At 44.7% G+C, this 27,068-nt stretch overlaps 2 protein-coding genes and 1 long non-coding RNA gene across 3 annotated transcripts; 1 reads left to right on the forward strand and 2 right to left on the reverse strand.

The window, feature by feature from the left end:
- Nucleotides 1-1,966: 1,966 nt before the first annotated feature.
- On the reverse strand, nucleotides 1,967-3,491 carry NHLRC1 (NHL repeat containing E3 ubiquitin protein ligase 1). The gene has a single exon (XM_015407788.1). The coding sequence runs from the start codon at nucleotides 3,459-3,461 to the stop codon at nucleotides 2,226-2,228; it is 1,236 nt and encodes a 411-aa protein (XP_015263274.1). The 5' UTR covers nucleotides 3,462-3,491; the 3' UTR covers nucleotides 1,967-2,225.
- A 7,944-nt stretch (nucleotides 3,492-11,435) lies between these two features.
- Nucleotides 11,436-18,908, forward strand: LOC107107480. The gene is made up of 3 exons (XR_001482392.1): nucleotides 11,436-11,546; nucleotides 12,344-12,487; nucleotides 18,797-18,908. It is a non-coding gene; the product is annotated as an uncharacterized LOC107107480 (long non-coding RNA).
- TPMT (thiopurine S-methyltransferase) lies at nucleotides 12,206-26,955 on the reverse strand. The gene is made up of 9 exons (XM_015407787.1): nucleotides 26,842-26,955; nucleotides 26,160-26,311; nucleotides 23,410-23,502; nucleotides 20,753-20,885; nucleotides 18,886-18,938; nucleotides 17,113-17,187; nucleotides 15,451-15,536; nucleotides 14,777-14,821; nucleotides 12,206-12,444 (listed from the first exon to the last, which is right to left on the reverse strand). Exons 2-9 carry the CDS (start codon nucleotides 26,297-26,299, stop codon nucleotides 12,332-12,334), a joined length of 738 nt encoding a protein of 245 aa, XP_015263273.1. The 5' UTR covers nucleotides 26,300-26,311; nucleotides 26,842-26,955; the 3' UTR covers nucleotides 12,206-12,331.
- Between the last annotated feature and the right edge of the window lie 113 nt (nucleotides 26,956-27,068).

Consider the following 27,068-nt stretch of genomic DNA (forward strand, 5'->3'; position numbering starts at 1 on the left):
GTTTTTACTGCTTTTTCTTCCGCTCCCCCCCCCGCTCTCGCTTATAAGTTTATGCGCATGGGAGGGATACCTCCCCCGCTCACTTTACTCTCTGGTCCTTGGGGTGAGGGAGCTTTCTTTTAGCTTAGCAAAACCGCTCTATTCCGACTCACGTTCATATTTGGTCATCCGACTTTGGTTTGCCTTCGGTTTTAGCCGCTTGATCTCCAATGCTTGTCCCAGTCAGCGCCACTAATTCCATATGGACACTCGGCACAGGGACCATGGGGATGGAGAAGCTCCTCGATTTCCCAGCATCGCGCTGGCAAAGAGGTGACCTCTCAAGAGTCCCTTGGCCAGGAGCCTTTTGCCAGGCCTCTGGGGGTGGGTGCGATGCCTCGCCCCCCCTTTCTGCCGGTGCGCAGCTTCACCCTCGTGAGGTCAGGGAGGTGCGACTGCTCAGCACGCTGCCATAGACCAGAAGTCTCAATCATGGTATCTTAAATCTACAGTGGACGCAATAATATTAATTTAAACACACAAGCAATCTGTCACAGGTGTTGTTATAGTGATGTGTGGAACCACGTGCACTGCAGAGACATCCAGCAGAAGGCAAATGAAGTAGGTCTGTCCTCTGATAGATACATTCAGTACAACACCATTGAAAAGGCATAATTCTAGATACTAGGCATGCGGGACCAGTTTAGGAGGCATCGAAGCATATTTGAAAAAGTTACAATGGCACTGAAGTAAGAGGCCCCCATGTTTGCCACCATTTGCCCACCCAGATGCCCCCTTCTTTGTCCTGATTTATTCAGCTCAACTGATTTGTGTGTTCACACTGCAACATGTCTAGTGAAGACACTGGCTGTAGTAGCACAATAGATTAATGCTGCTTCCCTGTGTTACATTTCCAATTATCGGCTAATGAGTTCAGTTTTATAAATTATAGCGCTGTATGGATGCAGAGGTTGTAGTTCATTTTCTGGTTGGTGCAGTATTACGTATGGTTAGGCAGAAAGAGTGCTTTCACTTGAACCATGTACACTGCAGATCAACTTGAGCCTCTCTCAAACCCAACACTGAAATTTTATTTTTATTTACGTTATTTATAGTTCAACTTTCTCACAGGGAGTCAGGGCCGATTACACACAGTGAGACAATCACAAAAATGGAACATTCAGTAACTGATGCGTTAGGATTTAGGTCTGGAACCACCAGAACGGACTGAAGCATAGCATAATTATTCACATGACACACTGAGCTGTACAGAAATCACACAAATAGGATCCTACTTACTTTATACTTCTTTTCTCCTTGCTGATTGTTGTAATAAAATTATTGTCAAGGTAATGAGATTTTGTGTTGGCATGTCTAATTAGACAGAAGATTACTGCTTCGTTTTAACAATTTTAATGGATTTTATTTTGTTAACGTATGTTTACACTTCTAATCAACATGTTCAGATACGTGGTAAGGTATGCTTACATTACTAATTAACATATGTAACAAATATATATGTTTACATAATTGCTTATATATATATGCTGATCTTAGATTGTAATAAACTTACAATAGCAGCAGTACAGACCCACAGTCCCTAATCATTTATCCAAGCAGGTTTGTAATACTATTTTGTACAGTGCAACCCTGTTACCTGCACAGAAAAATCCTCCTGAATGGTTCAGTTTTTCATAATTTGCAGAAAAGCAGGAAAGTGGGGGCTTTCCTGACCTTCTCGGGCAGGTCTCAGTTTTAGAAGAGGAGGAAAAAGAAGAGTTTGGATTTATACCCCACCCCACACTACCCGAAGGAGTCTCAGAGCAGCTTACAATCTCCTTTCCCTTCCCCTCCTCACAACAGACACCCTGTGAGGTAGGTGGGGCTGAGAGGGTTCTTTTGAGAACTGCTCTTGAGAGAACAGTGCTGAGACAACTTGTAAGTGACCCAAGGTCACTCCAGCAGTTGCACATGGAGGAGTGGGGAATCAAACCTGGTTCTCTCAGATTAAAGTCCATGCTCTTAACCACTACACCAAACTGGCTCTCAGAATTTTAAAATTCTTACTATGTACTGCAATCAGTTTTAAGAGGATAGCTGACCTATGTCTGTTTCATATCAGCAGGATGAATTTCAGTGTTGGTTGACATGGATGAGGTTTCTATTCCTTGCTAGAGGAGCTGGGGGGTTATGAAGAACTTTCCATATATTGCCTTGTGCTGGGTTGTAGACTGGAACAGCTTGCCTCAGTTTGCCAGAAAGCACCCTCCCCCAATACTTGAGTAGGTGCTATATACTTTTAAAGAATGATCCCCACCATCCAAGACAACCAGAGAATTATTTGTAGTGTAAACTAATGCCAGGGGGTAGGATAGACCCTGGGTAATGACGGGCTTACATACAGGGAACTCTTCAGGTTTGCCAAGGCCAAATACTGCTTGGTTATAGGCATCGGTTACTATTACGTGCCCTTCCTTGTTGAAGGCCACAGCACTGGCATAGGGTTTGGAAGGAAAGACAAGATTCAGGCCAAAACTATCCACCTGACTAATGAGCTTCATATCCGCACTGAAGACTTTCACTCTTGTGCAGCCGAAGCTTGGACCTTTTGCCATCAAATGCTCTATTACTGTAATAGCCCCAGAAGTCTGAGAAACTGCCACTTTTCTTGGGTTACACAGATCAGAATACACCTTTTTCACTGCCCTTAACTCTCCCTTTTTAAAGTCAGCCGTCAAGCGGTACAGAATCCCTGCCTCCGAATCGGTCATGACAATATCGTTCTGAGGTGTAGTGTCAAGGCCCCAAGGTAATGAAAAGGACTCTGAGATCACTAGCTTGCCTCTGCCATTAAAATCAAACACTTTGACGGAGCGATCTCCACTGTCTGTGACTACGATGTGGCCGTCCAAGGTGACTGTGACATCAGTGGGGTACATTATGTCATTTCCTGCCTCTCCTCTCTCTCCAAACTGTTGTACGCAGTTCCCGTTGGAAGAAAAGAGCTTAATCCTCTTCTTGCCATCATGAGCTACAGCTATGCAGCCAGACTTCGGGCATACGGCAATCCCGGTTGGATTGATGAGCGTTCCCCATCCTCCAAAGGAAAGACTGAATGTTAAGACATGAGATGCTGGTACAGCCATATCCTCACCTGTCCCAATGGTCCTTCCTGGAACTGGAGCATTAATAGTAGAAGGGCTCAAGATTTCCATCAAGTGCAATAGCGGCAAACAGTCGCTGGTCTCGGAAGACTTGCAGGCTCTCCGACAGAAAGGGCACTCGAACTTAAAATTCCGGGGATGGGCCAGAGAACAGACACATCCCAGGCACATGACGTGTCCACATGGTAAGTTCCTTGGGCGATGTTTTTTCTGCGAGCTGTACCTTTCAAAGCACACTTTGCATTCAAGCAGACTGGTCTCCGTCTGATCAACTAGCTCTGTCATTATCTGTGCTTTCTCAGTCGCCTTGACAGACATTTCTACAACTCTAAGAGGATATCTGCTTCACTCCGCTGCCGGCGTGCTCTGTCATCTGGTCACATTGGATGATCACAAGACCCCCTTACATCAGAGGTCAGTGAAGTCTAAGACTGGATTCCATGTGCACGTTTTGCTTGTAGTTTGCTGCCCTCTTTAGGAAACTCAGTATAATACAAGAGAGCTCAGTATAATACGAGAGAGCTCTGGCAGACCACTGATCTCCAGTTTTTCCTTCTGTGTCTTCTTTTTAATTTGAGTTAAAATGGACATAAATATGCATCTGCCGACTGTCATGTTCCCATATGATTGTATCCATGGCAATTCAGTCCAGGAAGATGATTATACAAATGCTACTGACTGGGGCCCTTTTACTTATCAAGGATCAATGCAAGACTAAAGTCCACTAAGGCAAATAAAGGACATGGGCAGAGATTTGATTTTCTTCACACCAGCAACATCTGCAACCTCACTAAAGGCCTTGCTCTCCAAAATCAACAGTATTGTGAGCAAAAAATCTACTTTGTGAGCTACTGGCATGAAAGTTGTGAGCGAGGGATTTGGCTCCTGCATAAATTAGTTTGCTCTGGAGCCATCCTTCCTGAGCTAAGACAAAAATGTGTGAGCCGGAGGCTAAAAAACTGTGAGCTAGCTCACACTAACTCAGCTTAGAGGGAACACTGGGAGGAAGTCGCACAAAGATGCTGGCTTACCTCTTCTAATCCCCATATTTCCCCCATTTTTATTCTATTTTACATCATCCTACCTCCCTCTTTTTTTGGGGGGGGGATTTACTAAGAAAAGGACAAGGTTTAGTTTACCCCTGTTTTGGTTTTTGGCATGGTTTGTTCCTGGTTTGCTTCCTCTATCTCTGTTCCACTGTCTGGTAGCACTGCTTGTTTATGAGTTATAGCTACTAACCTATCTATCCTGAGTTACTGACTTATTGAATTCATCAGCTTGCATATTAGTCCTTTTATTTGTTAACTTATTATGACTAGGAAAAGAGGTTTTCCTTTTGAGGACCACCCCCTGCCATCTTCTAAACAGAGCAAGCTTTATGACTTTATAAAAACAAATGCTGGGACTAACAATCATTTTAAAGCTCTCCAGGAGAGTATCAGGACTACTGAAGACTTTCCTTTTATGGGACTAGAGGTAAAGTACCAGAAGATTGCAATCCTTCGGCATTTTGCTCTTTTTAAAGTCTACCACATCTTCCCTAGAAGGACCTCATGAACCTGGTCAACATGTTTTCTTCTTCCCTTGTTGTGTCCGCTGACCGCCACCAGGGGCCAGTGAATACCTCAGAGCTTGACTCTGGAAGAACAATGGGGCCTAGGCTCCTGGTCCCTCCACTAGGGGACCAATGGGACCGTGGCGGGAGATTTAAACCCACCAATGGGACCTGGGGGTGTGTCCCCAGGTATGTACATAGTTGGCCAGCCGGCCGTTAGTCTTTGTCTTTGTTGTGTACTAGCAAGGCGTGCAGGGTATCATGCGAACTGCAGCGGGCCTTCCATGCGGTTAACCCACTACACAATAGTGGCGATGAGGATGGGATTCCGCTAGGCCAGTCGTGCTGCTGAGTGGCGACTGAAAGCACGCAGCTCCGCAGCTGACCGATGAGCGAGACCACAGGAGAAGCCGATTCTGCACCGCCAGCCCCGACGGGAACGATGGCAACGGTGCCCACACCATGCTTGCTGCCGCCCTTCGACATAGCTCACCCACAAGATTGGAGTGCATGGGTACGAGGCGTAAAGTCCGCGCTCGCCTTCTACAAGGTGACGGACGACGCACAAAAGAGAGACTTCCTCCTTGCCTCCTGCGGAACCGCCATCGTGTCCCTAGCCGAATGCTTGCTGTCCCCGACGGACCTCGACGCCTGCTCCTTTGACCAGATAGTCAAGGCGGTGCAAGACCACTATGCTCCGAAGCCATCGGAGATTACCTGTCAGCTGGCGTTCTACAACCGTAGTCAGCTCACCCGGGAGACAGTCACGGATTTCCTCGCGGAGCTCCGTCATCTAGCCACAGATGCCCTCCAGGACCGTTTCGTTGTGGGACTAAGGGAGGAGACGCTCAAGCGGTGGATCATTGCAGTAGAGACCATCACCCTTGCCTCTGCCTTATCCACCGCCATTGCCTGGGAGCGGTCGCACCCCGCCACAACCGTGGCCCTGCAGGTCGAGCCAGACAACCCTGAGGAGCAAGAGGTCCACCGAGAATACACAGGGCCCAAGCAGCGCTCTCAAGGGCAAGAAAAACTCCGCGCCGCAGCTACCGACTGCGCGAGCTGTGGAGAGAAGCATGAGAGAAAGTCATGCCGGTTCCGCGACGCGATCTGCCAAAACTGCGGGCGGACTGGCCACATTGCTCGCGTGTGCTGCTCGAAGACAAAGAAGGCGCCGCCACCGCGTCACAGAGTGGACGCGCACTGCGAGGACGACGCAGAGGCCGGGGACCTCTACCACCTCACACAGACAGCTGCAAAGGTACTGCAACTTCCCGGCAAATTGCCTACCCCTAAAATTTTAGCCACGGTTACAATAAAGGGGTCTCCATGCCATATGGAAATAGACTCTGGCTCCACCACCTCGATAATTTCTGAGGCCACACTTAAGCACTTGTGCCGAAAGGGGGGATCCCGCTTGCACTCAGCTCAGGTGATGCTCATGGACTTTCAGCGGAACCGGGTGCTGATTAAAGGGGTTGGGTCTTTCAGAGTGCAGTATGGGCAATTCAAGGGATGTCTGGTCTTGATAGTGGTAGAGGGCGACTTGGTCAGCTTCCTGGGTTGCGCCTGGTTTGAGCCCCTGGGAATTTCGGTCAAGGGAGTCCAGCTGTGTACAAACCAGGATTTCAAAGGGATATGCCAGGAGTTTCCCACTGTTTTCGATGACTCCCTGGGCCGCTATATGGGCCCCCCGGTGTCCCTGCTCCTAGACCCAAAGGTGGCCCCATCCAAATGCGCGCCAGGATGGTTCCGTTGTCGGTCAAGCTTAAAATCGACGCAGAACTAGATCGCCAGCCGGCCGTTAGTCTTTGTTGTGTACTAGCAAGGTGTGCAGGGTATCATGCGAGCCGCAGCGGGCCTTCCATGCGGTTAACCCACTACACAATACCCCTGAAGAAACTTTGTCTGTCTCACCCTCTCAGTGAGATATATTTTGACTATTTGTTCAGCCCAGGACCCCAAGGGAAGGGATAAGATTGCCCTTTAACTTAAACCCTTGAAAATGGCATGAGATACCTTTAAAATGCAAAAATAATGAAAGCGTTTGCTTAACATCAAAGGGAAAGGTCAGATGAAACCAGTGGTTGAAAATACTGAGGTAAAACTAGTACAAACACAGACTTTTGATCTTATATATCAGGCTAAGGAGAGGTTCTTAAATCATTCACAGTTACTTAGATCTTTATATTGAGAGGCTTTTGTTCCGGTGTTTTCCCAAACACTCTTGTTCACTTTATTTGAGTAATCTTTGACTGTCTTGGTACCCAGATAGCTGGTACCCAAACCTCTGTGGAACACCAGTACTCTTCTTGAGTTTTTCACTGACTTTTAAGGTCTCTACAGGCAGTTGGTAATCACACCAGACCAGGGATCTCTGTACTCCTCAGAGATAACTCTCCCTGTTTGACTAGGTAGGGAATCATCTTCTTCTCTCTCTAGAAGATCTATCCCTTTTCCTTTGGCCTGACTGGGAGTCTTCTCTACTGCCCCAAACTTCATTCCTTTCTCTACTTGGCCTAGTTCCTGCAGCTCAGGTAAGTTGACATTTGTGAGTCTCACTAATTATTAACCCATTCTTGCTTCCTAAAGAGCCTATCTGACTTATGAGGTCAGGCAAATTAAGCTATAATTTTCTCTATCCATCTTCCCAGGGAGCTTGTTGAAATTGTAAGGGGTGTGTGTATGTGCGCGCATGCAAAACTATCATGCTCATTCAGGCCTGTAGTCAGAGATGGGGCACTGAGGGCTGCGCCCCCTGCAAAATCAGCAGTGCCCCTATCAAATTTGCATACCCTCACCACTGATGGCAGTAAAACTTCCAAGTGAGTAGGCTAGGATCGGGACATTTCTCCCTGCAGTCTATTTTGCAGTTCGCCCTTTCCTAGCTGTTCCCTTTGGGTCTGGCTGTCTAATTTCTGTCTCCCTTTCACCTGCCATCCCTCCAAATCCCCCCCCATGCCACCTGTTTGCAGATTTCACTTTCGAGCTCTTCTGGGTCCAGCTTGCTTAGTTGAGTCTGTCCTGCCTCAGTCACGCATCTCCCCTGCCACTGGCTGCCAGGCAGTGCGAGGCAAGAGAAGAGCAGACAGAGCCACAGCCAGGCAGAGTCTGCTCTGGCCACCTCCACCATCCCATCACCTGCTGCCGTGCCTCCAGCCCACCTGGCCTCCTTGACAGTCCTGCCTTTCTCTCAGGGAACCTTGATTCACTCTCATCCAGGCTGGGATTTGCTAACCCACCTCTCTGGCCAGACGCAGGCAATTGGAGTGGGAGCCACCGGGGTAAGGAGCTCTCTCCCCTCCACTGCACCTGTTTAATTTAATTAACTTCAATTTAATTGGCACTCCAAGCGCCCTGGTGTTCCCCTTGAAAAAATTCCTGGTTACGGAGCTGTTCTCATTATGTCATTCTCAACCCCTCACCTGTTTCACTGTCTTGTCTGCAGTTTCATCCTGTTTGGATAGCTCAGAGTGGTTTATTTGCAACAGCCATGGACTTTAGCCAACTGCAGTCATTTCAGCCAGTTTCTATATCATTTCTTGCCAGTTAAGCTTTGACATATCAACGGAATATTTCACTTGTCTCTTTCACAGGCCTACTTTTAGTGAAATGGATTTAAAATAAAATGACTTCTTGATGGTTCAGGCATTCCCTAGTCTACTAGATGTTTCTCAAACTATTGCATAAATGAGGAGTTGCAAATAAACTGTAACAAATCTAAAATCTTGTTTTTTTAAAAAACATTCCAAATGGATTATAGCAAACTGAGCCATTGAACAAGCCAGGCATACCTGCTACCTGGGGACTGTTTTTTCTTCAAACCTTTCCTGGTCTTACTAGAGTAAGTTTGTTTTGAATAAGACTAAGCTTGCTTCTGGAGCAATATCTTGCTCCTTCCTTACCGGGGGTGGGATATATCCCCAGTGCAACTCTAAAATAATACGCCAGATATTATATGGTGTTCCTATCTGGATTTTGGTGAACTCAGAATCTTTTGACCATCCCTTATGTAAGTTTACACGTAGGATAATGGGAGTCCCTCACAGCAGCTCAGATGTATCCCTCAGAGCTGAATTCGGCCAATAGTAATTAGGAACCAGAGAATGGCTCAATGCTTTCAAACTAAGGCTAAGGATTATTTTTGCTTTTGAAGCTGAAGATTTGCTGTTTTTTCTTAAACAAGATGCTTACCATTCTTGATGGAAGAAGACAGTAGATGCTAGGTTAAGGCAGCTAGGGCTTATAACTGAAGATGTCGTCTTGCTAGGTAGGGCAAAGACCCTTTTACTTGTCCAGCATCATTTAACAGAGCTGGATTACAACAGTATGGTGATTCGCACTCGCAGAGTCTGCTCAAGTCAATTCTTTAGTACTTTGCCTCCTCAAACTCTGTCATTATATGAGACACCTAACCCTGGTTAGGGCATTCACTTTAGCTTGCCTTAATACCATCTACTCCAAAGTATTACATGACAGATTTTTGTCATATCCCATATTCAAATTGTCTCTGCCCTTGCAGTCAGGGTAAAATTGACACTCTGTATCACAAAATATTAGAATGTTGTTTTTTTACCATTTTTTAGGAACTGTTGGATCTTACAGCTTTTAACATGCTCTTTGTTTAATAAACTTCAAGAGGATTGTATTTCCTATCTGATGCTAGACAGTGACCCAAACACAACCTACTTGGTTGCCAAATTCCTGTCTAGCATATTTTCCTTTAGTAAATAATATATTATTCTTTCAGACATTGCTCAGGATAATCTGATCATAGAAGCTCTGAGAAGGAAACTGTGTCCTAAATTTGATCACAAATGCTTTGTATATTCTTGCACTGCCTTCCTGGGAACTGTAGTTCAATCCAGTAATTTCTAAGCATTTATCAATGCAGTGAATATTGTTGGCTGATCTGACTGGTGAATGCCATTCACTGTGCGGGTGCACATAAATGCAAAATGTAGCTGATTCTTAATAGTGTAAGATTTTCCCATACTGACCCCTGGGAATACTGTAAGCCCAGCAAGCCAGTCAACTGTGAGCATGCACTATGTTGGATGCTTCCACTCCACAGGCAGAAAACTACTCGAAATAATGCTTGTTTTAAATTGCAAATAAGTCATCTGTGCAATATGAGATGCTTGACTTGGGAGAAAATGGGCATAACAAACAAGGACATTTGATTTTTGAATGCCTTCCAATAATCTTTGATTTACATCAGTTACGCTACCTACCTCTCACCTGGAAAGGAGGCCTGTTGGTATTGTCTCCAGAAATGACTAAGTTTCAAACCAACAAGCTTGAATGAGGCCACCTTGAAAGTTGCCGGGCAAAAAGCCTGGTTTCCCAAATAGCTCATAAAAGAAGCAGCTAAGGACCCTTCATAAGGTGGCCTAGTGATGGGCAGGGAAACCACTGGACTCAAACAAGGAGACATAGTTTATAATATTCATAACAAAGTTGAATTAAATAAGGGAGCTAGCTAGCTGTTCAGAAGAGCCTGCTAAAAGCAGCATGCCTCTTTTTGTGAAGGCAGAGAACAACTGCAAATTGAAGGAAAGGAGGCCACCCTTACTGCAGCCTAGACATTTCCTTCACAGGACTGTTTCTTACGGGTTGATCCAGGATTGCTATTCATTGGCAGAATGGTGACTGACATAAGCAGGGAGAACCATTTTGATTTTCTGCAACCCAAAGTGTTTCCATCAGCTTTGTAACAGCCACACTACAGGAATCCTGGTGGGACAAACTGCCACTCCAGAAGAACGGCCTGCCCTCACTCTTTCATGACAGAAACTTCTGTAACAGCTGGATGCAAGTAGAAATGCAACAGGTGCAATCTTCTCAGCATGGGGTGTGTGCCTTATTAACAGGGAAAAGCTGTACCTAGTCACGTCTGCATACCACATGACTTTTAAATGCACAGGCATCCTGTCAGGAAAAAACAATCACAGTTAATGCAGATCTTATAAGGGGAGGGGATCAGTAAACACTGCCTGCCTTCTTCCTCTTTTGTTAAAGGCAGGTTCAAAACACAGCCCTACAAATCCTACGTATTTTATTCCATGTCTTTATGAAACTTGTTTATGATTCTTACCTCATTCCACAAACAGGACTCTAAAAGCTTCTCTGCTTCAGTTTAAAAGGCTCTGTTTTCTTACAGAAACAGATTGCTTGACAGAGTCTAATCCCACAATTTATGACTAGCCAGAAACCAAGCTATTTTTTAAAGCCCTTGTTAGCCGAACTGCTTTATCTGACAATAATGGCGATGTGTGCTTTCTCCCTCAGGCTAGTAGCTGTGTATTTGAAACCTCATTAACATGCAAGGCTTAGAGCAGTCACCTTCTCTGTGACTTGAGCCTATGGGTGTGTGTGCACAGTCCATGTAGTGTTTGGCAGCAAATATAAATCCATAAAGCAAAATATCAGTCTCATTCCTAACACCCTGCCCACTTAGGTTTCTTCTCGGAAAAATCTTATATGGGTTTTTTCACTCCAGGCAGCTGCTCATCTCAAACCCAGTTGGTATTTTCAAGAAACAGATGAAGACAGGTCTTTGAGTCTGACAATTAGGAAATTGTTCCTTCATAATCTTATCCTGCTTTTTTTTTTGCTAAAGTGTTAAACTTTACTTTCCAAGACGGGGGGAAAAGAGGAAATGTTCTTTTTGCTGCAGATACTACCAGCTGCTTCTCCTTGCTGTTTCCTTGTCACAGCAGCTGTTTCCTCAACTGGAGGCCTTTCATCAAAAGTGCAGCCAGTGCTTTTGCAACAAGGATGTGGATTGACAGCAGAGGAACAGCTGCCTCAGCAAAAGGGAGGCTTTCATTAAGACAGCAGCACAGGTAATGAATACCACTAACTGTTCTGACACAAGAGACAATCGATCGAAATGCCACAAAGGGGAGTGGCTCTATATGTCAAACCTCACAGCTTGATCCACTGCTTATGGGTTTCTGAATTACACTGCAATTCTAAAAAGAGTAACAGCCTTTTAAACCCATTGACTTCAGTGGACTTGAAATGGTGTAACTCGGCTTAGGACTGCCCAGTTAAACTCCAGATCAGAGCTACTCCACACTTCTACATGACAATCTTGTATGCTGTGGGAAAGTTCGTCTTCTGCCAATGATTCTTGTAAAAGCTGCACAAGAGTAATGGGTTGATGTACATCCCTAAAACACCGGAATCTAGAATGTACAGGGGTTTTCAAGTGGTTTCCATGTACTTTATGGCCATATGAATCTTCTCTCTGGCTTCATGACCCACTGTAGTTCTCTGAAAACAGGAGCAGCTGCCATAGTACAGAAACCCCACCCCTCACCCCTGTCCTTCCCAGTACCCAAATTCACTCTTCAGCCATGTTTATAAAATAATTCAGGAGACAAAAGACAAAAATAAAATAATTTTTATAGAAATTCACAGGATTTAGACACAATTATCATGAATCAAATCAAGTATCTAGAAAATTTCATTTTGAATGTGCAAAACACTGTGTTGTGAAATCAAGTAGTCATCCCCTGAGTGTGGTTATTCTAAGAACACTTTCCTAGGCATAAGCCCATTGAGTAGATGAATAGGATTCTGAGTAGACCCATTTAGGATTGTTGTTCTCTTGGGTGTTGTCTTGTTATTTTAACAGGAGCATGTACATTACCTCCCAGAAATAATCTAAACCCCAAGCTCTATGACGCTCTGTGAAGCCATCTATTTTTTCAAGCAGCCTAATATCACAGCATTGGCCTGAAATGAAAGTGAGAACATCACATTACAGTTCTACATAGAGGTGAGTAAAGATTGCTCCCAATTTTTCAAGGATTTAGTCTGCTAGGCAAAACCCTTTTTATTTCAGCATTTTTGGCCTTTTACTGCATAAGTAGAATTTAGCCATCACACACAAATGGCTCTCCCATTGGCTGTGCTGTGTGCTCCATCAGCCATTGGCCAATCAACTGCCACTCAAGAGTACTCGCACGCTGGGTCTGCTCCTCTTGCCCGCCCACTGCCAGCCTGACCACTATTCCCTGACAGCATAAACTGATAAAACGGCTATCTGACTAAGACATTTCACCGCCTCCTACTGCTAAGCTCACTTTCGTTTCAGTGACTGTTGCTACGCAAACAAGCTTGGCTCTGTCAGTAAAAGGTGGTGGGAGGAGGCCCTTTCCTGGCCTATTTTGGCCTTTGAGAGAAAACTCATCGGGGCCCATCCTGACTAGGGTTGCGGGCTCCAGGTTGGGAAATTCCTGGAGATTTTGTGGTGGAGTCTACGGAACGCAGAGTTTGCAGAGGGGAGAGGCCTCAGCTGAATAGAATGTCATAGAGTTCACCCTCCAAAGCAGTTATTTTCTCCAGAGGGAGAGAGATGTTGTCTGGATTTCAGTTGTGATACCAGGTGATCTTCAGGCTCCACCTGGAGTTTGGCTACTCGAAGCCTGGCAGCATCCTCTGGGTGACTTGATGATACCTGACTCGCATGACAACTAGGCCTGGCTGCTTGCTCCTGTTCACATCCAGCAGCCCCTCTATTTTTTAATATTTAAATATTTAGAAGAAGAAGAGATTGGATTCACACCCCGCCCTTCAGTACACCCAAAGGAATCTCAGAGTGGCTTACAATACTTTCCCTCCCCCTCCTCACAACAAACACCCTGTGAGGTTAGTGGGGCTTGAGAACTGCCCTTGAGAGAACAGTTCTGAAAGAACTTATGACTGACTCAAGGTCACGCCAGCAGCTGTATGTGGAGGAATGGGGAATCAAACCTGGTTTTCCCAGATTAGACTCCACACTCTTAACCACTACTCCAAACTGGTTCTCAACTAGGACAGCCAGTATGGTGTAGCAGTTAGCATTTCAGAGCAGGGTCTGCCAGACCCAGGATTTTGCTGTGGAAGCTAAGTGGGTGATTTCAGACCAGTCACAGATTTTCAGCCTAACCTACCTTCACAGGAGGAGAGGAGAATGATGTACGCTGCTTTGGTCCCCACTGTGGAGAAAGACTGCACTGGTCCTCCTGGGGAACCATCGTTGCCAATCTCCAGTTGAGGACTGGAGATCACTCAGAAGTACAACTGCTCTCTAGATAGCAGAGATCAGTTCCCCTGGAGAAAATGGGTTGGTGGCTCTAGCACACTAGTCATGCAAACTGTGTAGTATCAGGTCACCCAGTGGTTACTGCAGGGGGGAATGGGGACAGTGGCTACCATCCCCACCCACTTTGATGCCACTCATAGCTACTGCAGTGAAGGCACATTTTTGTGTCCCTGTGCAGAAGAAACCTAAATCCGGGTCTCAGATCCATTCTTCAAATCCTTCTCTCTGCTATGTTTGGAAATGCCTGTTCTTGTGTTATTTTATTTTCTGTGTATGCAGATAACAAAATGGCCAAGGAATGTAAATAAACACAGAGGTCTTGCTTACAAGCACTGCTGTATTTGCATACATGATCATTTTACTCACTGTGTATGTAGTTGCATTAAAAAACATGGAAACAGGCAGGCAAACAACACACAACTGATACTGGCACACACAAGGTTACTAGCATTTTGCTGTACATTAAGATGTTGCTTCTGACTATGCTGATAAGATGGACTGTGGTGATGTGAATGGCACTATGCAGATGATACAGGCATCAAAAGGTTCTTGAAATAGCTTCAACATACTCAAGTACCCAGAGCAGAGATGAGGTGAAGGATACTTGACTTCTCTGAAGGTAGGGATTTTGAAACATTATGAGATAATAAGAACTGATCCAGGAATCTAAGTTAAATTACTGGATGCTCAGCACTGAAAATAACCTTGGGCTACAAGGGGAATTTTATCTGTTAGACCAGGAGTGTAGGTTCAGGTTTCTTCCTAGCATGAAACAATCAGCAGCTATCCCATTTAGGGAAAGCAGTGTTTTTTTTAGTGCACTGATGCCCTTCTGGTGTCTATTTTCAGACCATGACCTCTAGATAGGAAGCAAATCTTGGCACAAACTATTACTATCCATTATTAGCAGGTGAAATGATCTGTTTGGGTCTGTCATATTCATTTTGGTAGAAATTAAATTTTTTACTTGAATTGACTCACCAAATAACTTTTTCACTTCTGATTCAGGAACATAGAATGGAGGACCTAGAAAAGAAACTGGCACATTTAATGATGAGAAATAATAAACCTGGATATGCAGCCTAAACTCATTCTGATATAGCTGGGCTTTCAAAGTTAATTGAAACTGGTTAAAGAAGAGTAAGGATACAACGGGGAGACCTCACACCATGCCATGGCCTGGCCCTGATCCCTAAATCCAGGTCTCACTTTAACACTTGAACTGAGCCAAAAAGTTAATTCACACAACTGGTTTTTCCAACTGCACAGAAGAAACCAAGCTGTCATTCAGTTGCATGAATAGTGGGATTATTTGGTATTGTAGCTAACTAGTGACCTGACCTGTTTTGATATTATTTTTAATTGAATTTTAAATAGGAACTTTTATAAACTATCTTCTGGGCTCATTTAAGGGCCAAGATATAGTACTTTAATGAGACATGGGACACCAACAGTCTGTTGGGATACATTTGGCAAACCTGATTTGGAAGGCTTCCTGAACCCATAATCCCATATTAAACTCATCTCATGACCCAATTTCATGTTAATCCCCAATTACAAACCAATTAGTCACAAAAAAGATGGGGAATTGGGTTGTTTGAAGCTATTGTTAAATTCTAATGATTTAAGCTGTAGATTGGACTACTGTGTGTTACCTGTATGCTTGCTTGGATCATATGAAACGGTAACTAGAAGATAGCGACACCCCTTGTTCATTAGTGATATCATCAAATTGGCATAGCTAAGAAGAAGAAAAGATCAACTCAGGCACCAATCATATTTGTGTATATATAAACCAAGCACTGAATATGCACAACTAAGCCAAACAAGATCTTTGCTGTACTGGACTTTGCATTTTAAAAGCTCTATAAAAATGTAATGGGTTTAGTGGAGATTCTATCAAGAGGCAAGGTGAAGGGGTCATCTTAGGTTGTAGATTTTATGTACACTGAAGGACTGAAAGAATGGGAGACAGACATACCTAATCCATGAGACCACCCTCCAGGAAATCCTGCTGAGCTAGTCTCTCTGAAATGAACAGTAGTGCTCCTTGAGTAGTTAGTTACCATTCACTTCACTGAGGCTTTTGCAGGTGAGCTTCATGGAGGACTGTGCTTCACTCAGGGCTGCTTTACGCAATGGGCAAAAAGGGGCAGTTGCTCCAAGCTCACAGGTCCAGGTCCTTAATAACACCCTCTCCCTCCCTCAACGTTCTGCAACAACAGCACAGTTTCAGTTTTCCTCTATGGCTTACTTCCTTGCCGGCCCAGCCTATTTACCTGTTAACTGCTGTGCAATGCAGTGTTGTCCAGTTAACAGGGCAGGAGGAGAGAGAATACTGTTTGGATTTTGCAATTCAGGCTCTGAGCCCCATGATGCTTAAGGGATCATGTAATGTAGGCTTCCGAGGCCCTCCCTCAAGCCCATGTAATGCTAATGTTTTAAGTCATGAGCTCAGTTACTTCACTGCAATGCCCAACCGGAGGTTTCCAGAAGTATTTCATCTATTCTGGGAGATCAACACATTCAATGATTAAAAGTTATAGTTGCCGGCCACTGGCTGCCAACGGGCTTAAATTGGGGCAGGGGGGGGGCGGGAATCTCAGCAGGGTGCAACTGGCTCTTTGATTGAAGGTAGACCTGGTGACGCCAGCTGCGCAGCACGCTACAGGGGGCAGGGCAGAGACATGGGGTTTTTTTTACCAGAGTTTCCAGCAATTCCTAGAGCAGACTGTAGTTCTGGGTTCCCCCAGAACTCATGTAATGTTGTCAGCTGATGGCAAACTTTTAATGTGGTTTTTTTTCTCCTGCTGACTGTCAGACCAGTGGTGGGAAATGGGAGCCGGGGTGGGGGATTCCCTGCCTCAGGCGGGAACTGACAGCCTCATTAAAAGTAGACTTGAGAAGCTGAGTGACTAGAGCAAATTATTGAGCAATTAAATCAAGAATGAAATGGCCAACCCTGACCTGGATAGCCCAGGCAAGCCTGATCTCATCAGATCTTGGAAGCTGAGCAAGGTCAACTCTGGCAAGTACTTGAATGGGAGACCTCCTTGGAATACTAGAGGCAGTAGGAGGCGGGGGCAGGCTTTAATCAGCCGCCTCTCTGAATATCCTCCAGGCCCCCAGGAGGGGTCAGTCACCAGAGGTTGCCATGACTTCCAGGTGCACACACACTCACGCGCGTGTACACACATATGCACATATTAACAAAATACAAAAAATGCTGAAAAAGAGAATGAAATGACCAGAAGCTCTAATAAATAACAGAGTAAATAACAGTTACTGCAGAATAAAATGCAATATAAATTACTGACCGTTCTCTGTCACGAGGGTTAATTGCTACTAGAGACCCCCTGTCCCAAATGGCATCAAATTTGCCAGCAACAGAGCTACAAGGAGATAAAAAGTTGTGTATTATAAAGGTAGGTATCTTGTTTTTATTAGCTGAGGGGCAGGAAAGCAGATGTTCCACAAAAGAAGCATAGGATTTTAAAGTAACCCCCTGTGATTCCATACTGCATGAACAAAAACCACCCCAATTATGCAACAGCAATATTTATGCAGAACTGAAAAGACCTACACATTACTTCTTTATGTAAAATATGCAGCATGGGGTGATTTTTCTTGTGTGCTAAAAGTATACAGACCTAGCAGTTCAATGGTGGCTGTGCACAGCTAGAGAAAGTCTAGCAAACCCAAAGGCACCACATTGCCTACTTGTGGGTGGAAAGGATGATATGGGTAATAAAATTTGTTAGTTAATTTTGAACTTTCTTACAGCCCAATTCTGTGCAAGTTTACCCAGAAGGAAGTTACTCTGTGTGCATCAGGACTCACTTCCAAATAAGTGTGCACTAGATTGCAGCCTGATTTCATTACCCTCCCCCCAAACAAAACTTTACTTCCGTGTGGCTCAAGTGGTTAAGACGCTGAACTGCAGGCTGCGTAAGGTCGGTAGTTCAGCAGTTCGAGACCCGAGTGTGCTGCATGACGGAGTGAGCTCCCGTCTCTAGTTCCAGCTCCTGCCAACCTAGCAGTTCGAAAGCAAGAAATTGCAAGTAGATAAATAGGTACCACTTCAGTGGGAAGGTAACAGCATTCCGTGCACCTTGGTGTTTAGTCATGCCGGACACATGACCATGGAAATGTCTTCGGACAGCGCTGGCTCTTCGGCTTTGAAACAGAGATGAGCACCGCAACCCTAGAGTCGGATTCGACTGGCTTTCGAGCAAAGGAACCTTTACCTTTACCTTAACTTTGGAATATGTAAAACAATGTACAGTGCAATCTAAGTAGAGTTATACCTTTCTAAGTCGACTGGAATCAATGGGCTTAGGGCCAAACTGGAAGTTATGGCAGCCATGGGTCCAATCCGTGGCCACCTATGGGGTTTTAAAGAAGAATTTGGCCATTTAAAAATGCCACAAGAGCCTGATCAGGGTGTGGTGAAAGCAGAGGATCTGTCTCATCTGCACCTTTTCAAGCACCGAAAAGTTTGGGTGCTTGAAAAGGTGCAAGGAAGGGGACACCCCACAGGCCTGCTCAGGACTGAGCCCTCGTGGCATTTTCAAGTGGCCAAATTCTTCTTTAAAATGGCATTGGCAGAAACAAGGAAATGACCTCTTAGCCTACCTTATCATGATAAACTCTGTTTGGAAACAAAAGTGATCACAGACCAGCTCAGGTAGAACAAAATTTATGTCTCAGCCTAGAGGTACAGGTCTCATCCCATTTCCCCATTGATTTTAACTATTAAGGGTTGCGTTAGGCATTCCTAACCAAGTCCTAACATCAAGCCCCAATAACACTGCATGCACATAAGCTGCAAATACGACAACACATTTCAATGTTCACATGAGATCTTTTAACTTTATAAACAGGAAGCATTTTTAGTGAATCATGACTAGCCGCACCCTACTTCTGGGAATTATAAAGTATGTTCAGAAGGTGAAACATGCAGTGATCAACGTCGGCTGTACTTTTTTTTTTATTCCTCAGGCTTCTGTGAGTTCATACCAAAAACAACTAAAGAACATCAAACACACCAGTGACCGTGGACAGATTCAAAAGCACCATTTTGTTCCTACCTGGTAAAATCATAAATACTGCAGCAGTACAAAGAAATATTCTCAGATGTGTTCTACAATGAAAAATAGAGAATATGTTTCCAATTAATATTACAAAAAATGAATCAAGGCAGAAGGTACAACTAGGATCAAGTGCTTTTTAATCTGAAGATCTTTGAAGCATTAACAGCTCTGCTGGACAGAAGTAAGAGTTGCAATAAATAAGGGAATTTAAACAAAGTCTCTAACCTTGAACACTTCAGCTAAGAGCTTCTTGAAATGAATTTCCTACACAAATAGGATTTCCTTTTAGAAAACACTATGCAAATAAAATTAAAAGGATGGTTGTTTCCAGTATTTGTATAAGCAGCATAACAGATCCATGAGCTATATAATCTATCCATGGTTTCCAAGGAAAATTCCAAGGGAATTTTTTCTCAGTTATGTTGTTAAGGTAAAACCATGGTGAAGCAACATGCAAGAAAAACATTTAAATAATTATGATTGAATTACTAGTGGTTCCCCAGCTTCAGGAAGCCCACTAAGTGGTTAAAAGTGGTGGACTTTAATATGGAGAACTGGGTTTGATTCTCCCCTTCCTCCACCTGAAGCTTGCTGGGTGTCCTTGGGCCAGTCACCGTTCTCTCAGAACTCTCTCAGCCCCACTTACCTCACAAGGTACCAGTTGAGGGGAGTGGATTGTAAGCTGCTTTGAGACTCCTTAGGGTAGAGAAAAGCAGGGTACAAAAGCCTTCTCTTCTCCTTTTCCTCTTTCTATAGTATCTCCCACTTTATGGAACAGGTTCCCACTGAGGAGGTGAGAGGGGTGCCATCTTTAGATGTTTTTAGGAGGCACTGCAAGGCCATTTTATGTGATAGGGCTTTAAATAATTACTTGGGGGGTTTATTTACTTTGTATGCTTTTACATTTGGAATTGTAAACCATGTTGAGTCACAAAGGAAATGTGGGACATAAACATTCAAATAAATAAATTAGAAATGGCATTCATTTTTATTTGTTTATTCTGCAGTTTTTATCCTAACCTGAAAGTGGCTCACAGTAGTATAAAACCATAAAATACAAAGATTAAATAATTCAACACAAGCAAACAAAAAAACCTGCAAAGAAACCACAACTGCCTAGCCAAACATAAACATTCACCAGTCCAAATTCAAATGTTCTCTCTACCACAAACTTATCATTTGATTCCAGTTACTCCAACACAAGCACTACACTGGGGGAAGTGATGGCAGAAAAACAAGGCAGGAACCAGAAGTAACAGCTTTACCCAGGACAGGGATAACTCTTGTTTCCTGCAAATAAGACTTTGCAAATGTATTCTTCTTGACACTCTCTAAAGTAATTTGGCTGGTGTTGATCTACCAGCCTTAAATGGGGGTTACATTTTCTTAAGTAGACAGAGTTAAGAGCTTGTTGACAGATAAACAGGTTGACAGGTACAGTTGCTAAGAGTGCCTCCTTTCAATTATATCTGGTTCATAAGCTGACCTTTTTTAGTGGTGGCCAGCTCCAGGGTGGAAAATTCCTGGAGATTTGAGGGAGGAGTCTAGGGTGGGTGGAGTCTGGGAAGGGGGTGGAGTCTGGGAAATGGAGGGAATCTCAGCCGGTTTTACCTTCTGCATTATGGGGGGAATCATATGTACATTAACCATGGTTTGTGTCAGAACATGCAAAACCATGCTTAACACTGAGAAAAGAAGAAGAAATCCATCCAAACAGGAGGGAAATGGAGAAAGGTTCCAGAATGGCAAAACATGGTTTGCATAAAGTCAGTATTATATCTGCATCAGGTCCTTGGCAATCTGTGCTAATAAACAAGCTTTTAACAAAGAAAGCTTGGTGGTGGGGAGGGGACTCAATACCAACCTTCATTAATTTAGCTCCAGGGATCCCTGGAACTGTTTCTTCAGAATAGGATAGATTTTGGTCTGTGAAAAATTCCTTCAGAGCAGTTTCGCTGATTTCTACACCAACTATATGGTGCCCCATGTCAGCTAACCTATGAGGAATGATAAAAGTAAGCATGCTTTCTTATATTTTGTAACTGTGGTTAAAAATCAAACAAAGAGTCAAAGTCCAACTGGCTGATGAAATGTAAAGCCATGCCTCATCCTCTAGGATGAAGAAGAAGTAATAATTTACAGGCAAACATGTAAGAGAGGTGTGTTGGACCACTTTTAGAAGGACAGAAGTGCTGTGTAAACAGATGAAGGGTTAATTCCTCACAAAGCCAGAGAGCCTTGAGTGACAGGCTGCTCCAAGAGATCTGATTGGTTAGCATCAGTTGCACAGAGAAAGACTTCAGAGCTGAATGCTGAGGAGAGTGAGTCTGAATTCAGCCCTGGCTGAGAAGACTGTAATACTGACAGAGTCTAGCCCATGAGGCCTGCTGGGTGACCTTGGGCCAGTCACAGTTCTCACAGTTCTCTCAGAATTCTCTCAGGCCCACCTACCACACAAGGTACCTACTATGGAGAGAAACCCTCATTGGCTGCTGTTGGCTGGGTTACAGAAATGCCAAATGTAACAACATCAGGCTACAGAATAAATTTTACTACACATTACAGAGCAGGGCAGCTGAGCACTAGGATGCTATTTCTGACTGCGAAGAGAGGGAGGGAAGTCAATTATAAACTGCTTTGAGACTTCTTAGAGTCTTCTTCATATAGGTGGTACTCAATTCACATCACAACTGTGGCACATGTAGAGAACAGGTTTCAGCTACCCCCCATGTCATTTTCTTACCTCAAATAATTCTTGGGGGCACTATTTGGCCCTTTGGGGAAACCCAGGTGTACCTCAGGACCATATTGTGTTAGGAAAATGGCAAAGGGAGGAAGGCTAAATCCTCTTCACCATGTGTGCCACTGTTGCAGTCTGAATCAGGCACTGCTTGTATATGAACTGAGGAGAACCTGCAATTCGTAATTACACAGGGTGAGGCCCCCAAAGTGGCTATTAAAGGACTTGCCTTTGCCCTGAGAGTGGAACTATAGATTACAAAACCTGGGGTTACTTGTAAATTCTCTCTCCTCACTATCTGTAATGGATAGTAAACCCTGTCATCTGACCTCATTCTAGACAGTGCTGTTGGATGGGTTACAGAAATGCACAATGTAACAACGTTAGAATACAGAACAAATTTTACTACAAGTTACAGAGCAGGGCAACTCAGCACTTAGGAGGCTATTTCTGACTGCAACCCCAGATTTCATGCAACACATTAAATCCTCCTCTAACTCACAGATAGTTATAAAGCCAAAAGTCGGCTTAAGACTTGAGGTCAATGTAGCTTATTGTTAATAAAGGAAAGGATAAAGCCAAAAGTCAGATAACCCAACTTCTCTGCACTCAAAAGAATAAATGTGGGACTTAACCCATCTTGATAAATATTATGCAGATTTAACCCTTTTTGCATAGAACCTTATGGTACAATCCATGTCCTTCCCTTATCTTTCCCCCAAAATGTGCTTTTGACCCAAACATTGGTTTTCCAATCTTGCCTGCTCAGCTTCATGTTCATGAACCCAAGTCTGCCCTGAACCTGGTCCAATAAATGCCTCTCACATCTTGACTAGCTTGCAGCACTTATTGTTTACAGGTTCTCGCCTACCTCTTCTATGGCATTACACTATTGTGTGTGCAGAACATTAGATTAGGAGCTGGGAGTTCAAATCCTGACTCTAACATTAAATTTGCCAAGTAACCTGGGGCCACACTTCCTTAGCCCCATCAACCTCATGTGGTTATTTTGAGGATAAAATGTGAAGGGACAGCATTGTACCCCAGCCTGAGCACCTTGGAGAAAAAGGGGGATAAAGCTGTGTTACATACATAGATAATAAGAGGTGATGAAGATATTTTAGTGTCTGAGACATAAAAGTCTAAATGGCAAACCTCAGTAACAACCTGCTGGTGATCCCCAGCCCTAGGAAGGTCTGGCTGTCCTCAACTAGGGCCCTGCGGGATCTGATGCAATTCTGCAGGGCTTGTAAGGCAGAGATGTTCTGCCAGGCTTTTAGTTGAGGGCAGCAATGGGAGGTTGAGGCTGGCACCCTCTTTTTCTTCCTATGGCCCCCATATACTCTTCCCTGCCCTGCTGTGCAGAACAGTGGTGTGGCCAACAAAGGAGGGACTGTAATTGCCATCTTGGATAGGTTTAATTTACTGTTCTGTTGGTGTTTTAAATGATGCATTAATTGCATTTTTAAATGTTTTAAAGGTTGCAAATTGCCCAGAGCCTCCTTGCAGGGTGGGTGTTTCAACTGCCACTTCTTCATCCATTCTTCTTCCGTCACCACTCTGTCCCGCTGTGACACAGTGCTCATTAATGCTACATCAAACTCTGCCACCTGAGGAAGGCAGATTTGTCTAATTGGCTCAGCAATTATTCTGACCACAGCCCTGCATAATTTTTAGTTGCAATCCACCTTCAGTCTCCACGAGAAAGGCAGACTATAAACAAAGTAAGTGACAAAAAATAATATATGGAGAACAAATTCTATTTGAGTGCTGCTTTTTACCATTTCATCTCAACAGCTTTGCCACAAAGTGGAAAAAATATCTTCAGTCCACTTCTGCCATTGAGAAAAATATCCAGATATTTCTTTAGAAGTCTGCAGATGAAAAGGAAGGTTCTTTAAAAAACACACAATATAACTGAATTCAACATGTAAAATACAATAATGGTTTAGATCAGGGATCCCCAACACGGTGCCTGTGGGCTCCCTGGCACCCATCGGCACCTTTCCTGGTGCCCACCAAGTGCTTTTAAAAAGTGGGCGAGGCCAGGGGGGGCTTCTGCCCAGTAGTACTTCTGATAGGCTATGCAGGCGAAAAGGCATCTTATTAAACAGATGCTCTGCCTGAAATGTTGAGGAGTTACTACTGAAGTTATATATAAATTCCCTCCCTGACAGTTTGTAGTTGGGTCTACCTTGGGTGCCAGCCATTTTGTGGGTGGCTCCCCCAGCGATGGCAGCCATTTTGTGGTTGCACCCACCACCCTTTGTCAGAATCCCAAAGTTGCCCACCGGCTCAAAAAGGTTGGGGACCCCTGGTTTTGAGTTTAAAAGTGCTTGCTTATTTAACTATCAAGACTGCTTTGGTGTTTCACATTCCACAGATGTGCAGGGGAGAACAATTCACTACCAGCCCAGACCTGACAACTACTGTATGTAGTTCTGAAAATCTCAAATGATATGACTGAAATAGATGACTTGATTTTGGAACTGTCCAGAGAGCCCACTGGCTGTTGGCTTTTACCATTAGAGGTAAACCCATTTTGGTAGTCTTTAGATAAGCATATGGAGCAGAGGTCCATCAGTGGCTATTAGCCACAAGGTATAGATAGGGGCTTTGGGGCAAGTGATGCTCTGTCTTCTTGGTACTTGGGGGGGGGGTCAACAGTGGGAGGGCTTCTAATGTCCTGGCCCCCCTGGTGGACCTCCTGATGGCACCTGGTATTTCTGGCCACTGTGTGACACAGAGTGTTGGACTGGATGGACCTTTGGTCTGATCCAACATTATTGGCGTCTCTTATGTTCTGTCTATACTTTGGCATCAAACACTACTAACAAGCATCCAAATGAAGCCACGGCAACAAAGTGGGGAGTGAATCTGCAAGAAAAAAGATTAGCCTACATTTAATTGCTACTGACCATGGTAATGCAGAAAGCTGCTTCATCCCAGCCTTTAGCCAAAGAAGCTACACATTTGGGTGCTCCAAACAGAGCCCACAGGGAAGTTGACTGAATATATGATACAAGCTTGAGGCTTGGATCTACCCTGGGACTCTGAAGTAGACAGACACTTGACGTAATCCACCATAATGGTTCTTATGAACAACATAATAATACCCCAGTTAGACTAGTTTCTAATTCCCAAGAGTGTTACTTCACTGAAAGTATGAGGAATAGAAACACGTCTGTAAAAAATGGGAAGTATATTATCAGAATTTGTCAGGAACAACAAGCCTTTAAAATTAGGAAGCACTGTTAGTGCTCTGCTCTGTAGCACATTCTGCATAACAGTTAGAGCCACTGTGATGTCTTTGCCTCTTACTCAAGAATAGTCCCATACTGGGATCAAGAGGATGCAGATAAAACCTGTGAACCTTTGAGAAATAGAATCTGATTGGCATTAACCCTTAGCAATGTAGTGAAGTGGCTCAAGTGACTACAAATGGGAGACCAGGTTCACTCAACCATGAGGCTCACCTGGGGGGGGGGGCGGCTTGGTCCACTGAACTCATGAAGGTGACATACTGAGTATGATGCCCTCTGAGGGCATGGGAGCATCATACCTGGGGCATGGGTCATGAAAGCACCAGCCCTGTCACTGCTTTCTCACACATGTTGTTTTATTGGAAGTTGACCAAACCAAGCAGTTGAAGGTGTGGTTAGCTTCACCTTCCTCAGGGTTACAATGCATTACAAGGGAGAAGAACCACAACACTGTGATCTGTCTTGTTTCCTAGGGGTCTCCCTAAGACAATATCTCTCCCTCTCTCTGGTGTTGGCTTCTTCTTGCCCCTTTCTACCTCTGCTCCAGTACCTTCCTCCTCCAACCAGCCTCCTCCCCTTTCCTCCTTCTTTCCTTTTTATAGTCCCAGCTCCATACCTGGGCATTGTGCTGAGCTCCACCCTCCTCTTCTCTGTTCCCTGCTTCTTAGCCAGCTCCTAGTCTCCATAGCTATGCCCTGCCTTAAACCACCTGGGCCCAGAGAACCCTTGTTCAAGCTCACCTGCTACCTCCATGCCTTCTGAGGCTACCTGTGACAGACTGCCAAAGGGGCCCTGTTACTGAAGCTACCCTGGCTGCAACCTCCTGGTCCTACCCTGCTTCACCCAGGTGAGTCTTACTGCCAGAGAGCCTGCCACACTGAGTCAAACCACAGGTCTGTCAAGGTCAGTATTGTCTACTCTGACTGGTAGCAGCTGTTCAGGCTCTCAGGTAAAGGTCTTTCACTTTACCTATGACCCGACCCTTTTAACTGAAGACACCAGGGACTGAGTGTTGGCCTCTGCCAGTCATAAACCCTCGCAGACTAAGCTACTTCAAAAGGTTGTGTGAGGATAAAATGGGGCAAAGGGGATAATGTATGCTGCCCTAAGTTCCTCGAGGGGGAATGTGTAAATAAAATAATAATAACAGTGGGTATCCACTGTGGTTATAAACACAGACATTTTGCAAACCATGTGCGAGAGTCAAACTTCCCTACAAGCATCAGTTTTATTATAAAATGACATAGGCAGAGCATGGGATTACGTACAGATGTCCTTGTTCATTATGAAATCCTATGTTTCTCAACTGCCACTTCTTCATCCATTCTTCTTCCGTCACCACTCTGTCCCGCTGTGACACAGTGTCACCGCCTTCTTCCCTTCCAGAGGTATCTAAAGAATTCTCCATGGCCCAGGAAACCTTTGCACAGAGAAAGAAGTCCTATAACCAGTACCTTAAACTCATTATTGCAAGTCCTATCCTCTGCTGCAACAGGAACAGTTCCCTGCCCTGCCCTCAGCCCAAATCCTATTCCACTGTTTACTGAGTGTCCCATCATGTTGATTGTATCCATTCCCCCTGCTTAATCCTCCTTGAGTCCCAGCGAGAAAGGCAGACTCCGAGTAATACAGATAAAATAAAATACTCAAGCTGATCACAATATGCAGTGAGGCTTTGCCTCCTCTGCAAGCGTTCTTCACCACACCCCTCCCACCTTCTGACTGCAATAAAAGGACTCAGAGGACTTTCTGTTCAGAGGAAAGCACTTTCTCCGCGTCGTGTTTTGACTCTCGAAAGCTCACAGCCTGGAGAACTCTTGTTGGCCTCTAAAGGTGCCAGCGGGCTACCATTTAAAACTTTCCTTATTTCACAGCCACCCCAGGCACAGAACAAAAAACCTGAGGTCTCGCAGCGTCCCTTAATACCGAAGCACTGATATTTGAGCCTACCTTGGGATGCGCCAGGCAGAGACTCCAGACGGTGGCCCCTGACAGGCTGCTGAGGCGGAGGGCTCTCCCAAGTGCCTCCGACAGCCCCCAGACCCCGTCGCCGCTCGAGCGACTCCTGGCCCAGGCTCCGCGCTACAGTCTCCTCCTCCTCCTCCTCCTCCTCCCCTCCCACCCCCGCCGCCAGGAGAGGAAGCCGGCCGCTCGCTACATTGTCTCCTCCCCTCGCT

The sequence above is a fragment of the Gekko japonicus genome, unplaced genomic scaffold (genome assembly GCF_001447785.1).
Source record: "Gekko japonicus isolate JY-2015 unplaced genomic scaffold, Gekko_japonicus_V1.1 scaffold2796, whole genome shotgun sequence".
In the NCBI taxonomy this organism is placed as follows: domain Eukaryota; kingdom Metazoa; phylum Chordata; class Lepidosauria; order Squamata; family Gekkonidae; genus Gekko; species Gekko japonicus.

Excerpts from the sequence above, each read along its gene's own strand:
- NHLRC1 (XM_015407788.1), bottom strand. The coding sequence starts at position 3,461 with ATGTCTGTCAAGGCGACTGAGAAAGCACAGATAATGACAGAGCTAGTT.
- TPMT (XM_015407787.1), bottom strand. The coding sequence starts at position 26,299 with ATGGAGAATTCTTTAGATACCTCTGGAAGGGAAGAAGGCGGTGACACT. Across the intron at positions 17,188-18,885 it reads AGTATTTATGATTTTACCAG|CTCTGTTGCTGGCAAATTTG; the intron begins GTAGGAACAAAA and ends ATCTCCTTGTAG. Across the intron at positions 14,822-15,450 it reads TGATCCAAGCAAGCATACAG|GTCCTCCATTCTATGTTCCT; the intron begins GTAACACACAGT and ends TTTCTTTTCTAG.